The sequence below is a fragment of the Equus przewalskii genome, chromosome 21 (genome assembly GCF_037783145.1).
Source record: "Equus przewalskii isolate Varuska chromosome 21, EquPr2, whole genome shotgun sequence".
NCBI lineage: Eukaryota > Metazoa > Chordata > Mammalia > Perissodactyla > Equidae > Equus > Equus przewalskii.
The window spans coordinates 36949402-36965996 of NC_091851.1; the positions used below are offsets into that span (position 1 = coordinate 36949402).

The 16595-nt window shown below is 54.4% G+C and overlaps 1 protein-coding gene across 3 annotated transcripts in view; it reads right to left on the reverse strand.

Moving 5' to 3' along the window:
• The window catches only part of PREX1 (phosphatidylinositol-3,4,5-trisphosphate dependent Rac exchange factor 1), a 183091-nt gene that overhangs the window by 57701 nt on the left and 108795 nt on the right, over positions 1 to 16595 (reverse strand). For all 3 annotated transcript variants that reach the window (XM_070589411.1, XM_070589413.1, XM_070589412.1), the window contains exons 6-10: positions 16242 to 16403; positions 10636 to 10769; positions 3424 to 3542; positions 2044 to 2193; positions 135 to 282 (exon numbers count right to left, since the gene is read on the reverse strand). In XM_070589411.1, the coding sequence (XP_070445512.1) occupies positions 135 to 282; positions 2044 to 2193; positions 3424 to 3542; positions 10636 to 10769; positions 16242 to 16403 (713 nt within the window). The remainder of the gene's footprint in view (positions 1 to 134; positions 283 to 2043; positions 2194 to 3423; positions 3543 to 10635; positions 10770 to 16241; positions 16404 to 16595) is intronic.

Below are 16595 nucleotides of genomic sequence, written 5' to 3' on the forward strand. Positions count from 1 at the left end.
CCACAAGGATTGGGGGGCTTTAGCGGCTCTGGGGGAAGGGGCAGGGCTGGGAAGAGCCAGGTGGGTGCGGATGGTGTGCCGCACCTCCAGCCGAGACCCGGGGACCCAGCCGAGGCCAGAGCAGGGCCACTCACTTGCCGAGGAAGCACTTGGGGACAGTGCTGAGCTTTCTCCGGCGGTCCTTGATCAGATTCACCTTCTTGCTCATCATCATGTGGTAAAGCTTCTCCCCCTTCTCTGAAATCATGACGTAGGCGTCCCGCTCCATGCCCAGCTTCAGGCCTGCGGAGGGAGCACGGTCAGCACCGGGGAGAGGGCGCCTGAGAGCCGGCCCCCCAGGAGCCCTCCTCTACCGCCACTGCCAGTGGTCACCCCGGGGGCACTCGCCGCACGGCTGTCACTGTTCTAGGTACCGGCTGGTGACTCCCTGCAAGAAGCTTGTAGGGGAGAGCGGCTAACCGCCCCATCCACGGAGGCAAAGCTGAGGCCCAGAGAGATAAGGGCAGCTAACCGCCCCATCCATGGAGGCAAAGCTGAGGCCCAGAGAGATATGGGCAGCTAACCGCCCCATCCACGGAGGCAAAGCTGAGGCCCAGGGCGATAAGCAGTCGAGCTTACTCCACCCTCAACCTGAGGATGCATCTCCACATTGAGAGGTTATCAGAGCCCCGTTGAGATTTCCTTCCAGCCAGGGATGAAATCTGCCCGTTTCTCTAAACAACACACAGGACCCAGACGCAGATCACTGCCCCACCTTTTCTACTTGGACCTGTCCACTCCTGATAATAATAGCAATGACAAATAATAATAGCAAAGGCTATAAGTGCCTACTGTATCTACTTAATCCTCAAGAAACCTACAGGGCAAGTACCATTATCCCCATTTTAGAGATGAAGAAACTGAGGCCCAGAGAAATAAAGTTCTCTGCCCAACTAGAAGTGCTGGAACCAGGACTTAGACCCAGATCCAGATGTGTGCTCTTGACCACAGCATGCACCACCCCTGCGAACCCAGCCCTGAGGTCAGGGTTTGGACAAAACACAGACATGAACGCCCCACTTGTAATCACATAAGCCCTGCACACCACAGCCCTGGATTCCAACCACAAAGTCGATAACGAGCCAGCCACGCCCTGGACCCTCCCCCAGTCCTGACCACACACCCAGCCCCAGGAGGTTCAGGGCTCACAAGCTCACCCACCCAGGGGCCAGGTTCAGTAGTTTATTTGGCCTAATGGCATTTTAATAAATTTTGATGCAATATTTAAAATCAGGAAACATCCTTAAAATTCTTTAGCTTGTCTAGGAAAAAAAAAATCAACAGATCTAGCCAGGCTGGGCCCATATTCCTGAGAAATGACGGTGACTCGTACTTGGGTGGAAGTCAGGAGAAGGGAGAAGTGGACGGACCTGGTGCATATGTGGAAGGCAGAGTTAAAGGGACCTGACCTACTCATTGGGGGGCAGGTGGAAGCCAGGGCGACACCAAGAGTTTGAATCTGAGCTCCTGGGCGTACGGAGGAGCCCCTTCCTGAGATGAGGAAGGCGGGGGGACGAGCAGGCTTGGGGCAGAAGGTAGGCTGGACATGAAGAGTGCTGACTAGACGTGCTAAGCGTGAAATGCCTGTGACACATCCAAGTGGGGATTTCAAGTGGACAGGATACAGATACAGAGGAATCAGCCTCAGCTTCCTCCTCTGCACAGCTGGTAGCTAGGGAGGGTTTTTAGGATCGTGAGTCAAATGTCCGAGTAGGGTCAGATCCAAGCTCACGTAGCAGCATTACAACCTTCCGCACCAGGAACTTTTATCCCCATTTATCAGATGACATTGCTGAAGTAACTCACCGCCAAACACACCTTGGCCTCCCTTTTCCCAGCCTGGTGGCCTCTGGATGACAGTCCAGTGCTCACCCCCAGCCACAGCCAACTATCGCACCCAGCCCTGCACTGGTCTGGGGGAAGCCATCCAGCCCCCCAGGGATCCCAGGCAAGCCCCCAAGCCCACCACTCCTTGGAGGGCCAGGAGAGGGCCCAGCCACTCACTCTCGCGCTGCTCCCGCTCACGGATGATGGCGTCCAGCCACTTCTGCTTCTCCTCCGCCGTCTTGGCCATACAGACAAACCACTTGTTCTTGGCCGTGTTGTGGATCTTCCAGCCATTGGTGACGGTGTAGCCATTGCTGTGGTAATCCGCTGGTGGGGGCAGGAGGCAGAGGTGGGTCAGCACGGACCCGGCCACATGACTCTGAACATGCCCCCTACACGCCTGTGAGCGAGGTCACAGGACCAGCCCTTCCCGCTCCAGAACGACAGGGCGGCAGGGCACCCACAGGGTCAGGACTTTGGAGTTGAACTTTCAACCCGTCGAGCGCTACCTCCGTCTCCTGTCTGTCCTCTGAGGGGAGAGGAAGAGCTGTACACGATGACCCCCCAAGCCCTCAGGCGCAGGGGCTTCAAGCCCTCACAGTCCGGCCACAAACGCAGGAGTGACTCACGGGGTGACACCTGCCCAGAGTCCAGGAATGCGTCCCCGCCCCCCCGCCGTCGCAGTCAGGCACCTGGGCCATTTAAACCCAAGTGCAACCCACACAGTGCACGTCGTGGGGCAACGCCCTCGGCACTGCCAGTGGGATGGGGACTGGCAAACCTCTCCAAAACAGGACGGCATCACCCAGGGATGTCGAAGCCGGCCGCACCCCGAATCTGAGGAGGGTCCACGGGTTTCGTGAGAATGCCAAAGGGGTCTGTGTCTCAAAACCAAGTCAGAACCCCCGCCCTAGACAAGCTCAGGGACACACACGCCAAGAGATGACCAGGAATGCTCACGGCATCACTGCTCACAAGAGTGAAGAGCGGAAACAACGTAAATGTCAGACATCAGAGGAAAGAGTGAACTGTGGACCAGTCACACATCAGACTATTATCACAGCCATGAACCCAACGAGCTACAGAGACCCACGTGCAGAAACACGGACGAGGGACTGAGTGAAAGGAGCAAGATGAAAGAATCTACGGTATTTATGGCCACTTAAATATATATAAAACTATGCATATATCTAAAGACATTTAAATACATATAATATAACCATTTAAGTAAGGTTTTAAAACAGAGAAAGTTAAATTAAAATGTTTTGTAATGCATACTTGGGACATAAAAATATTTTTAAAAGCAAGAAAATGGTCACCACAAAATGTGGCCAGTGGTGACGTGTGGGGGAGGAGGCGCTGTGACCCGGGGGGTCCTGTGCGTGCGGGGCTCCCGGGGCAGGACGGTCCTTGTTAACAGAATGGGGACTCCTCAGTGTTCACTGTACGCGCGTACGTTTTAGGCACTTTTCTGTAGATAGGTCACATTTCACAATAAAAGAAGAAACTAGTAACTGAAACAGAGACCGCCCACGGAGCGGGAGGGGCGGGGCCTACCTGTCCCGTCCTCCACGTTCTCCACCTCCATGACTTCCGTGTTGATCCGACCCCTGAAGATGTAGAGTGAGCCGTTGATGGATTTGGTCCTCTTGGTGGATTTCTTGCTCCCAGTGACCCTGCAAGACAGTGGGCAGTCAACAGGCCCTGTGCCTCCCCTCACGGGGCTCGCCTGTCTTCTACAGCACAGAGGAAGAGCAGTAGGAGCGAGGCCGCCCAGGGCCGGGAGGAGGTCAGCAGGGGGTCAGGAGGGGCCTTTGGGCTGGTGGCTGGGGGACCTGAGCAAGTCACTTCTCCACTCCCAGCCCCAGTTTCCTCATCTGGAAAATGGGCCAACAGCCTTGCTGACCTCATAGCGCTGCCTTTCAGCTAACAGGAGACATCGATGAGAAACTCACAAGAAGCAAGAGAAACCCATTTTTCTTGGCGAGAAAATGGGTAAAGCCCCCAGTTTCTAACAGTTACTTCCTGAAATATGACCAGAGTGGAAGGAAGCACAAAGTCCGTCCATCCATCCATCCAACCGTCCATCCACCCATCAACATCTACCCACATCCACCCACCCACCATTCTTTCATTCACTCAAGTGAAGTCTATCACTCACGCACTCAGTCACTCAACAAACATCTGACCAGTGCTCCCCACGGGGAAGATACCAAGTTGGGACCAAGGGGAGCCACTCTCTCATGCATTCAACAAGCACTTAGAGAATGCCTATCAGGGGCCAGGCACTATTCTAGGTGCTGGGGCTGCGGCAGCGAACAAAGCAAGGTCTCTGAGAACTCATCTTCCCAGACAGCGGGGCAGGAGGCACCGAGACAGACACTGAGCAAAGAAATAAAACGCGTGTTATGCCAGAAGCGCTCCGTGTTGTGGTTAAAACAAACGCTCGGAGCTCGAGGCCACTTGGTGTGCGCAGGCCCCCAGCTCCCCCAGGTGGGTGATGCTGACACCAAGAGCCGGCTGTATTTGCTCCTACACCTGTCTGTCTGATGTGCACCTGTCACTGCAATGGGGTAAATTACACATCACATAAGCTGAGGACATGTGACCGTGGGGAGAGAGCTGTCGCTCTGAAAATCAAGTTGAATGTCTGAGAGAGACCTGGTAAAGGTGAGCTGCTTTTGCGTTAAGAGTGAACTTTCCCTCAAAGAGGAGGCCTTGGCTCTATGTAAAAAGAGTGTTTAATGAATGCGATATATATGTTTTTAGTTGAAATAAGACTTTTAAGGTTTATAAAAATTAATGATGATAAAGCAGAAAAGATGGGTAGAGAGGCTGGGAGAGTGTGATTGTAACTGGGGGTGGGGGGTGGTCCGGGAAGGCCTCACTGAAGGGGCGACATTGGAGCAAAGACCTAAGGAAGGGGAGGGGGAAACTCGGAGGGCGGCTGGGGAGGCGCACTCCAGGCAGAGGGCGGCCCGAGGACACAGGCACCACCGCCTCGTTGCCAGAGCGGCGAGAAGGCCAGGATGGCTGGGTCCTGCCGGATCCTGTGGGTGGTGGCAAACCTGGGCTGCGACGGTGTGAGAGGGGAGCCATGGAGGGTCCGAGCAGAGGAATAACGGACCTAAGTTTTAAAGGACTCCCTCTGGCTGCTTGTGGAAGAGACTGCAAGTGAGGCCACGGGAAAACAGGCAGAACCAGAGAGGAAGCCAGTGCAGTAACCGAGGTGAGAGGACGACCGTTTGCGCGTGTGTATCTGTATAAGCATATACGTGTGCGTGTGCATATACATATTCTTATAAACTTATTATTAAAACATAAAATCCACACAGAAAAAAATGCCCAAAGAAGTATACAGCTGGATTAACTTTCACAAAGTGAACACACCTGTGTAAACATTTCTGACACCCCAAATGCCCCCCACCATGTCCCACTTCGGGTCACTAACCCCCCAACCCTGCAAGGGGCACCACCTGCTTGTGAACTTCACATCCATGGAGTCACGCAGGGCTATGGGGAGTTGCACAGGGACACTGGGGCTGCTTCCAGGCTGGCGCTGCCGAGCACGTGCTTGCACGGGGCTCATGAGGAACGTCCGTGCACACGTCTTTGGCTTATCTATCCGGGAGCTGAACTGCTGAGCTACGAGGAATGCACACACTTGGCTTTCCTGGATACTGCCAGGCTGTTTTCCAGAATAGCTATACCAATTCTCCCGCCCCCGGCAGAGTAGGAACATTCCAGTTGCTCCACATCCTCTGCAACTGGGGTTTAATCTCCGTTTGGGCCATTCTGGTGGACATCTAGCAGCGTCTCATTAAACATGCCATTTGTATTGCCCTGACGAGCAGCGAGGCTGAGCACCTTTTCATGTTCATTGGCCCTGGTGTCTTCCTGTGTGAAATGACTGTCCTTTGACCCTTTTGCTGTTGGGCTGTCTTTCCTTAATGATTTATAGAAGGAGCTGGCAAACTTTTTCTGAAAAGGGCCAGAAGGTAAACATTTTCAGTTTTGCAGGCCATATGGTCTCTGTCTCAACTACTCAGCTCTGCCTTGTGCCACGACAGCATCCACAGACAACCCAAAAATGAAGCGGTGTGACTGTGTGCCAGTAAAACTTTATTTATAAAAATAGACAGAGGGCCGCATTTGGCTTATGGAACTTCTTCATATATTCTGGATATGAGTCCTTTCTCACTTATATGGATGGCAAAGATCTTCTCCTAGTCTGTAGCTTACCTTTTTACTTTCTTCATTGTGTCTTTTGATGAAGAGCTCTTAATTTTTATGTAGTCTGATGAAGCTATTTTTCCTTTATAATTATACCTTTTTCCTATTTAAGAAATCTTTGCTTACCCCAAGATCATGAAGATAGTCTCCTATGCCTTCTTCAAGAAGCTTTGTTGTTTTACCTTGCACATTTAAATCTATAATCCATCTGAAATTGATTTTTGTTTTGTTTTGTTTCTTTTCTTTTTTTTTTTTTTTTGCTGAGGAAGATTTGCCCTGAACCAACATCTGTGCCAATCTTCCTCTATTTTATATGTGGGTCACCACCACAGCATGGCTGACAAGTGGTGTAGGTCCACACCCAAGATCTGAATCCACAAGCCTGGGCCACCAAAGCAGAGCATGCCAAACTTAACCACTACACCACAGGGCTGGCTCCTGAAGTTGATTTTTGTGTACTGTGTGAGGTAAGGGCCAAGACTCATTTGTCCCCACTGGACATCAAACTAACCAAGCACCATTTCCTGAACTGCACCTGCACTGGCACTTTTGTTGAAATTCAAATGACCACTTACACACGAGTCTACTTCTGGACTCGCTATTCTATTCCACTAATCTGTTTGTCTGTTTTTACCCCAGTACCCCATTGTCTTAACTCCTGCAGCTTTGCAGTAAGCTTGGGTGACAGTAATACACGTCCTCCAGCTTTGTCCTTCTTCAAAATGGTTTTAGCTGTTTCTGTGTTTCCAATGTACATTTTATAGTCATTTACATACACACATACGACCTCTCTCCTGGAATTTCTGTTGGCATTACATTGAGGTTCTGGCCAAAGTCTGATGACAGAATGAAAAGAACTTGCTGACGGAGGGGGCGTGAGGAGGAAGCAGATCAGAATCAAGGACGACAGAGACTCTGGCCCGAGCTCCTGGGTAAAAGGTGGGGCCGTTCACAGGGAAGGAGGAAGACGAGGAGGAAAGGTTTGGAGCAGGAGTTGTAACGATGTTTTAGATACAATTTAAGTGTGAGCTGTGTGTGACGCACCGAGATGAAGATACAAATTTATATTTCTTCCACTTTCCACACCACGTGTGCCAGGCATTATTCTAACCACTTTACATGTTTCATCTTACTTAATCTATAAGATGGGGCTATTCTTATCCCCACTTAACAGATAGGAAAACAGAGGCACAAAAGGCTGACCTAACTTGCCAGGGTCGCACAGCTCAGAAGCAGGGAGGCCTCTATACCCCTAACCACTGCCAGCTCTGCCGCCTCTGACGCTAGGGAGGCAGCTGAGATATGAGACTTAGCTCTTCTGGGCCTCAGCTTCCCCTTCTGAAGAACGGGGAGCTTTTAAAACACTCCGTTCCACTTCTGACAACTAAGGAGCCTCAACTTTCGAATTAGACCAGAAACACTGAGTCAGGGACCTTCCCTGACCCCCGTCCCAGACGGGCGGTGCCCTGCATGACCCAGGCCAGGACAAAACAGTCAGCAGACACCTAGCAGCGACAGGCGTTCCCCGCGACCACATCAGAGTGAGGCCCGGAGTTCCACCCACTGTGGCTCAGTCCCTCTGGGACATCTGGGAGCCCAGCCCCCTGGCTCCTAAGCCAGAGGCAGGAATGCCGGCCGCCTGCCAGCTTCTCTCAGGACACAGATGTCCCCACTCCCTCCAGCCAGCCCAGCACACTTGCAGAACTGAGGCAGGGAATGGCCCTACACGGGCTCGAGGCGGCCACAGGGCAGGCCCTGGAAGGCCCACTTGGAGTGCAGTAGGATCAGAATCAGCAGCTATCGCTCCAACAGAGGTGACCACGCCCGCAGAGGCCAGGCCTGCCCCGGGGGAGCTTGGCCAGCGCTGAGAGCAGGTCATGGAGGCCGGAAGGGACATTCTTTTTCTAAACCCCAGCGTTCTGGGAAAGGGGCCTGCTTCAGACAGCCCGCAGTGGGGGCGGGCAAGGGCAGGAGGTAGACATCGGCAACGGCCTTGGCACTGCCAACGGAGGACTCTCAGGGTGGTCCCAGGGAGAACGGGCAGGAAGCAAGGAGGAAGGAGAAGGGGGCACTGATGGCAGGATAGGAGGACATGAGACAGACGTGCGGACAGACCTCACGGAGTGGGCAGGAATAAAATATCAAATGAGAGAGATGGGAACTGGCCACTGTCAGATGGTCAAAGAGGGAGCCCAAGGCCCAGAACAGGGAGGAAAGAGCAGAGGGGAAGGAGGCTGTGGTTGAAGCGCCTACTATGTGCCAGGGGCTGCACCCATGGGGTCGCGCTGAATAGGAACCCACACGTGTGAAGGTAAGTTAACAGCAACCGTAATGGACGCTACCCCTCATTTTTGTGTACTCGCCACGTGTCAGGCACGCTTAACACACTCATTGCTCACAATGACTCTACGAGGTACACAGAATAAGCCACCCTATTTGATAGACGAGGGAACTGAGGCAAAGTCACAGAGCTAGAGAAATGGCTGAACAGGGGTTCAACTGTGAGGAGGCTGGCTCTACAGGAACCCTACTGTCTGAAGAAGGGGTTTATCATCCCCATTTTACAGAAGAGAAAACTGAGGCACACAGAGCTCAGGCTAGAGGGGAGCACAGTGAGAAGCCCCCATGGGCGCACGGAGCACCCATCACTCATCCTGTGACAAGGTTCCTCATCGCAACCCCAGGAGGCCGGCAGAAACAGACAAGGAGAATAAGGCTCTGGACAGCAAGCGACCTGCCCAGAACCGCAAGGAAGCTGGACGTAATGCTGACAGCAGGGCCCTGGGTCTCAACCTCCCCTCAGCCCTAGCTTTTGCTAGATAAGCAGTGAAGAAGCCTCTGGAAAGCCACTGTTTCATCCCTGAGACAAAGTAACAGCACGGAGAATTCAAAAAGGGCCATACTGGTCGGTTCAGAACATCCTCTGCCTGCAGAGCAAGAAAACTGGGAGGCAGGAGGCTCAGTCCACAAGTCCACCCACCCCCCTCACACCCACTCACACCCCCACCCCCACACCCACTCACGCCCCCACCCCCCTCACACCCACTCATGCCCCCACACCCACACCCACTCACGCCCCCACCCCAACACCCACTCACGCCCCCACCCCTCCCACACCCACTCACGCCCCCACCCCAACACCCACTCACGCCCCCACCCCTCCCACACCGACTCACGCCCCCCACCCCAACACCCACTCACGCCCCCACCCCTCCCACACCCACTCATGCCCCCACACCCACACCCACTCACGCCCCCACCCCTCCCACACCCACTCATGCCCCCACCCCAACACCCACTCATGCCCCCACCCCTCCCACACCCACTCATCTCCCCACCCTTTCACCTCCCAACTTTCCCTCTCTCCAGTCATCCACTGACTCAGTCATCCAATTAACCAAACTTCCAGACCAGAGCCCACCTGCCCCAGTAACTATCAACCAACCACCCATCATTAACACACCACCCAAGTGACCTCATATCCACCAATCTCCAAACCTCCATCACCCACCCTCCTCCCAATTCTGTGATCATCTACCCGTGCACTCAACGAACCACACGTTAAGGCCCCAACTCACTATTCAGCTAAACACACCTCTGCCCGCTCATCATGTCTTCATATCCATTTCTCCAACGACCCAATCATCCATACATTCCCCCAACTTTCTACGCACCCCTCCATCCAGCATCTCCTAAACCTCCAACCATTCAGCTGTTCGCTCATTCACCTACTCACTCCCCCATCCACAGATCTATTCAGACATCCACCCACAATCTCTCTCCTGCCTCCTCCATCCACCATCTGTGCACCTCCCGAACCTCCAGCTACCCATCTATCCCTCCTCCCCTTTGCCCACACACACATCTGTGTCCATCTGCCACTCATCCACCTGCCCATTCATGCCCAGACTCTACAAAGTGCAAGAAGCTCCAGAGAAAGATACAAAGATGATGAAGATACCACCCTCACCCTCAGAGCGCGTAACAGCAGAAGAGGCCCCTCCCTCAAACCCTCTATCTTTGGAATCACGGGCTCTAGATGTCAGAAAGACACCAATCTTCCAAAATCTCCAAACTTCCATGATCACCTGGACCTACAGAGTCCATACGGCAGCCACGGCCATATGCGGCTGCCGGGCACGCCAAACGTGGCCAGCACGAAGTGAGGTGTGCTGTGAGTCTAAGACACACGGCACATTTTGAAGACTTCGTGTAAAACAAAATGGAAAATCTCTTTAATAATTTTTAAAAATTGATTACACATTGAAATGATAATATTTGGGGACATATTGGGATAAATAAAATATATTATTTAGATTCATTTCACGTGTTTATTTGGTTTTTTAACGTGGCTACCAGAAAATTTTAAATAATGTATGTGACTTGCATTATAGTTCTGCTAGACAGTGCTGACCTAGAACAAACCCCTCAACCCGGAAGAGAAAAAGGGGGCCCAGAGAGGAAAGCGACAAGCGAAGGCGTCATGGTGAGACGCTGTCGGAGTTCCCCCCCGGTCCCGGCCCCGCAGCCGCCCACCTGGATTTCCGCTTGCAGTAGACGAGGAGGTTGTCGAACAGGAAGAAGGCCCTCTCCTGGATGTTCCCCGCCGAGATCTTCAGCAACGGGCCCTGCAGCAGGAGCTGCGTGCAGATGTCTGTGAGGTTGGAGCCCTGGGAGGGTGACAGGGGGTGTGGTGAATGAGCTGGCAGATCCAGGAGAGCACTCGGGGGCACGCCCTTCCTTCCCAGAGACAGCACCCACCACTGCCCCCCAACACCCCAAAATCTAAATGCACCACCGCAGGCAAATCTGTTGGCAGAGAGAAAATCAATATGATGTGATCGATGGCTTCATCAGCTGAGGGAGCCAGAAGAACACAGGGAGGAGCGTATGGAGAGGACCATGTCCCAGAAGAGGGACTTGGGGCTCAGGGAGGTGAAACGACACCCCGCTCACACGGCCCTAATCTGCATCTGGCTTTGTTCGGGGTTGGTTCTTATTTGGGGTCTGGGTTGGTTTTTTGTTTTGGGGTTTTTTTGCCCACCCCTTCCTCATTACTTTTTTACGTCTTGATTTGTGATTATCTCTCTCCCACAAGAAGGCCACTCCCAGAGGGACAGGAAGCATCACCAAGCAGCTGCCACCGTATTCCCAGCACCTGCCACTCTCTCTGGCACAGAGTAGGCTCGATGAACGACTGAGAACAGGCGACGAGCACAGTGTGAGCACCGTCAGGGGCAGATTCTGAGAGCACTCACTCCGGCTCAGGACGCGAGGGGACACAGGACAGTTCCCAGACTCCACCCGGTGTCCTAAGTGACAGGGGCAGCTGAGACGCTAAGCGTGCGTGAAGCCGGCTGGCCCTCCTCGAGGTTCAGGGTCGCGTGGTCAGGAAAGGCATCGGGGAAGAGTGAAAAGCTGGGAGTTTGGCGCCGCTCAGAAATCAGGCTGCTGCTAAGCACCCACCCCAGTCCTCGCTGCTGCTGCTTGGGCTGGCCTGCTCCGTGCCCACCGCCCGCTGGGCGCAGCACAGCCATCGCCCACCCTCGGGGCCACTCAGGGTCCTGGGAACTCAGCTTCTCTGTCGTCGAGAGCTGCGTAGCCCAGGACAGCAGCACCCGCCCATCACAGAAATCACAGCCTGGACGCTGGCATGCTGTACCATCCGAGCCCGTGGCCCAGCGGCCCAGCGAGGTGGCAAGCCCACTGACCAGGGCTCAGAGCACCCGTGACAGGCGAAGAGCCCCTGGGAGCCCAGTGGCCCTGCCAACACGGCGAGTGTGGCCCCCTGGGTGATGAGGCTCTGCCAGCGTCCACGGGCCAGCTCAGAGCAGACAGCAATCCAGAGGCTCCTCGAGACCACGCGCCCGTCCCTTCCCTCTGCCACAGTGAGGCCCACCCACCAGCCTTCTAGGCTCCAAAGGGGGATTTCAGCTGATTGGACGTGAATCTGGGGCCTGGCCCAGCTGTGGGGCCCAGAGCCCCGAGGCCACACAGGCTGAGGCCTGACCCGTCTGCCAAGGTCAGGGGACTGCAGAGAGGAAGCCCACCAGCCTGGGAAGCTGCTTCTCGGGCCCTGGCTAAGGACCACTGCATCTGAAATGCCAGGGACACTACAGGGGGCTGCCCTTGCCCCCGCCCTGCTGGGAAGCCCAGCCGGCCCTCGGTATCCCCTGAGTTCCTGAACCCGGGTCAAGGGTGGTGCGAGGGGTCAGGTACGCAGGGAAGAGGCTGAGCAGCAGGTCAGGGCTGGAGGCCTCCTGCAGACAGACGGTGCCGACGCAACGGGACTGAAGGAGCAACACTTAGACAAAACGACAAAAGCCGACGTGTACACAGAGCTCACCACACGCCAGCCTCTGTTCTAAGTGTCCCATACAAACTCAGTCCATCCTCACAACTCTCACTTTACACACGAGGAAACTGAGGCACAGAGCGGAAGAGACTTGTTCAAGGTTATAGAGCCAGTCAGTGAGCAAGCCAGCCCTACCGTCCTACCCACTAACCTCTACTACCCTGGGCATCCTCTCAGCAGGCAGCCTGAAGGGGTTTTTATGCAACTGCTGGTCTCTGGAGGGCACAGCCCACTTGCCCTGGAGCACAAGGCCTCCCAGGGAGGGTGCGAAGAGTGTATGAGAACTTCTACTCAGAGTCTGTTTTTTTAACGATTTTATGTCTCCCCACTCCCGCACCCCCCCCCCGACCCCCACGCCCTCATGGGCGAGTGAGCAGTAGATGGCCTTTAGACCAGGGCCTCCAGAGGCACCGAGAGGGGTGCACCCTGCTGCTTTCTCATTAAGGACATGCATTTCTTTCCATGCCCCTGAGCTCACGGGACAGTCGTGGGACTTCACCCGGGGCGTCCCTCTGTAGGAGGTCAGCCCACACGGGGTATGAGCTCCAGCCAAAGCTGCCTGATCTTTCTCATCTACAAAACCTAAGACGGACACCCTGCTTTGCTGCCCGGGTCCTCTGACCCTGAGCCAGTCAAGCACACACTGCACCGGGTGCCTGCAGGCACCCACCCCCAAATCCTCACAGGGCCCAAGAGGGGGACCTGCTCTCATCCAGACTTTTCAGATGAGGAAACTGAGGCAAAGCCCACATCCCACCCCACCCCACCCCACCCCGGAGGGGGGTTGGCTCGCTCACTCACTTCCACCATTGCAACAGACCGCCATTTCCTTGCGCTCAGCAAAATGGATTTATGGATTAACTTATCTGGTTTTAACTAAACCAGTCTCGGACTGGAAAGGACAAGTGGTTTACAAAGGATCAGGCCGAAAAACCACGGAGCAGAGATCAAACTAATGAGGCAAGCCCAAGCCACAGCAAGAAAGTAGCCAAGAAAAGACCTCGCTCCTCCAAAACCGAGGCCCTCGCCAGCCGGATTCCAAGAGATGACAGCCGTCTAATCAGATTGGCAAGAGGTCAGACGAAAGGGTTAGAAGTGACCAGGAGGAGTTCCAGAAACAAAGATTTGCAACCACGGTCACTCACCAGGGGCTCGGCCCTAGCCACACCCTCCCCGGGGCTGTGAGCACTGGGAGCAGGGGGCCATGGAGAGAGCTTTACTGTTAACCGTTACTTTTTCTAGCTAGAACATATTATTTTCACAAGTCACCTTGAGGATCAAACGGTCTTTAAAACCTTTCTACTGCGTGGGAAGCCATTTCACGTTTCCCAAAAAACATTTGTATTCTATGCTTTATCCTCCAAATGACACCAGGAGATAACTTCAGAGATATTATTGCTAAAATTAGACAAGCAGGGAGAAATGGGGCCTAGGGAGCAGGACAAACTTGCCTGAGGCGGGGCAGACTGTACATTGCAGGGCTGGGCCTCAAAGCCAAGTCCCTGGGCCTCAGTTTCCCTCATCTGCAAAATGCGGATAATAACAGTTTCTCTCTTCTAGTGTTAGGAACACGTCATAGGCACTCAATAACTGCCAGTATTTCTTATTCTGGGTCACCTTATTTCCCATGGCACCCAGAAACAGAGATAGAAATAAGGGCCGTTCTCCAAATTACAGATTTTTCAGGGTCAAAAAGGGCCCCAGAAACCCTTAGTTCCTGTTTCCCCGGGCCATGACCAGAAGGAGGCATGTGGAAATCACTTCCGATCGGGCTGCCAAACTGCTTGCTCAACGCCCTCCCCCGGGGCCACGTGAGGACGGTCTCTCCCAGTGGGCTGCCAGAAGACTCTGCCTCCCGGGAAGCTCTGACTCTTCTTTTGTTGACAAGGAAAGTTAAGTAACTTATGCGTCCTGTCCTTTCAACTTTGGCCGCCAGGAAGCTCACAGCCCAAACAGGCAGACGCTCTAACGTGGCCGCTCTTCGCATTGGCACGTTGGTGCGTGTGCTGAAAGGGGACCTGTGACCCACTTCTGGCCAACGAGATGAAAGGGGAAGTCTCTCTGGGCTCCTGGGCCAGGCCTTCCTCCACGAGGGAGGAGAGCTCCCCCTCACGGCCACCGCGCCTGTCTCCTCCCGCTGCGGAGCCCACGATGCCTGGAGCCCCTTCCACCATGGAACCGTGATGGGAAGGCCAAGAGGACCGGGAGGAATCAGATGGGCGCTCTGACGTCCTGAGGGCGAGTTCACAGAGCACCCATCCCACCGACAGACTTGAGGACCGGGCAGTTTTCAGTGGCAGGGAACAGAAACCAAGCTGAGTATTTTGAGCAGAAAGAGAAGAGGGGCTTACTCAATCACTGGAGGGGCTGGGGGAGCCAGGAATCCAGGCCGGGGCTCCCAGAACACCAAGAACACTGCAGAACGGGCCCTCCAGGGGACCACTGCCTACGCCCCGGCTGAGGAAAGACAGAGTGAGACCACCACCTGCACGAGCTGATGCTCCAGGAAAACGCTGCCTGGGCTGCATCCGGGCGCTCAGGAGCTGCCGCCCCAACTGTCAGCTACAAAGCCACCCTTCCTGCTGGATACACACCGTCAACAAGGAAGCGGATGCCCCACGCCTGCCCTCTTGATGCCCAGGAAGCTGGAACCTGAGCCGTCTGCTCATGCTGCCATGGGAAGCCAGACACACCCACAGCCGGGCTTTGCTGCAAAATCTGCACAAGGGTGGGTGGCCTCCGTGCCACCCCCACCTCCCCAGTGTCCAGCAGCTGGATCTGATCGTGGCTGATGACATCCCAGACCCGGGCCACGAGGAAGCCTGAGAAATGGGGCTCCTGGTCCTCCAGCCTCAGCCGGGCAGGAAGGCCCCGTGGAAGGAGGGTGGGTCCACGGCAAGCAGGACACACGATACCCACCCGTTCCCTGAACACAGGCCCCTGCGCTCCGCAGCCAAGCCCTCAACCTCGCGGCAACGTGGTCACCTTTAGGCTTCCCCCACACAGGGAAAAGAAGAGGAAATCTCGAACACAGCGAGCACCAGAAGATCTAAAGGGTCCAAGGCAGATGACTCAGAGAAAAGTCTGCGTCTACGACTCTTTCATCTTCAGTCTTAATCTCCCATTCCAGCTGTATTTACTCGGATATGAATTTTTTTATTTATTCAGATTTTCCCATTTCCTCCTCCGGATTTGCAGGAGAGCTCTCTATATTTAAGGAAGATGGGGAGGTTTAAACAAATACACACAGATGATCTTAAGAATCTGATTTCCTAGTAATCATGCTGATGGTAATATCAGTATTTACCATTTACTGAGTACCTACTATGTGCCAGGTATGGATGAGGAAACTGAGTTCAGAGAAGTTAATACATTTGTCTAAAGTCTTCCAGCCAGGGAGTGTCAAAGCCAGAATTCTGTCCTGGAGTGAACCCATAAACGCTACCCTTGACCCTGGCGTCAAAAGCTCAAAGGCCTGTGGACACCAGGCAGATAGGGCAATATGTGAAGGATAATGATGGGGAGTAATAGGGAGTGGTGGGGACTGAGGAAAAGTGGAGGCTCCAAAGGCTGCTGCATGAATAATGAGGGCCCAGTGTTAGTGATTTTTCAAGAGAAACGTGAAATCTAGACTTTTATGTGGACTTAATTGGAAAATAATTAAAACAATTTTTTTTACAAACACCATGCAGGCCAACAAACCATGCCGCAGGCCAAATCTGGTGCCCAGACGGCAGCCTGCACGCGGGCCGGTCTCCGCCCAGCTCGCCCCTCCACCCGGACGCACCTCCCAGCCTTCGATGTGCGACTGCAGCTGCTCCAGGGCCTCCAGCTTCTCCATCTGCCGCTTGGTCTCGTTGATGTTGGAGCAGACGGTCTTCATGGCCTGCAGCGCGCTCTGCACGGCAGGGTGGTCTGGGTGCTTCCCGGGGGTCCTCTTGGCCAGCTCCTGGGGGAGGGGAGAGGGCAGGAAGGAGACGTCAACCCAGAGGGGGCCAACGCCGCCGCCAGGTCAGCCGGCCCTGAGCCTGTTCTCAGCTCTGCTAAGTACAAACTGCGTGATCTGGGGCTAGGGAACATCACCCATTCATTCATTCATTCATTCATTCAGTAGGTGTCCCCTGAGTACCTCCTCCACGGC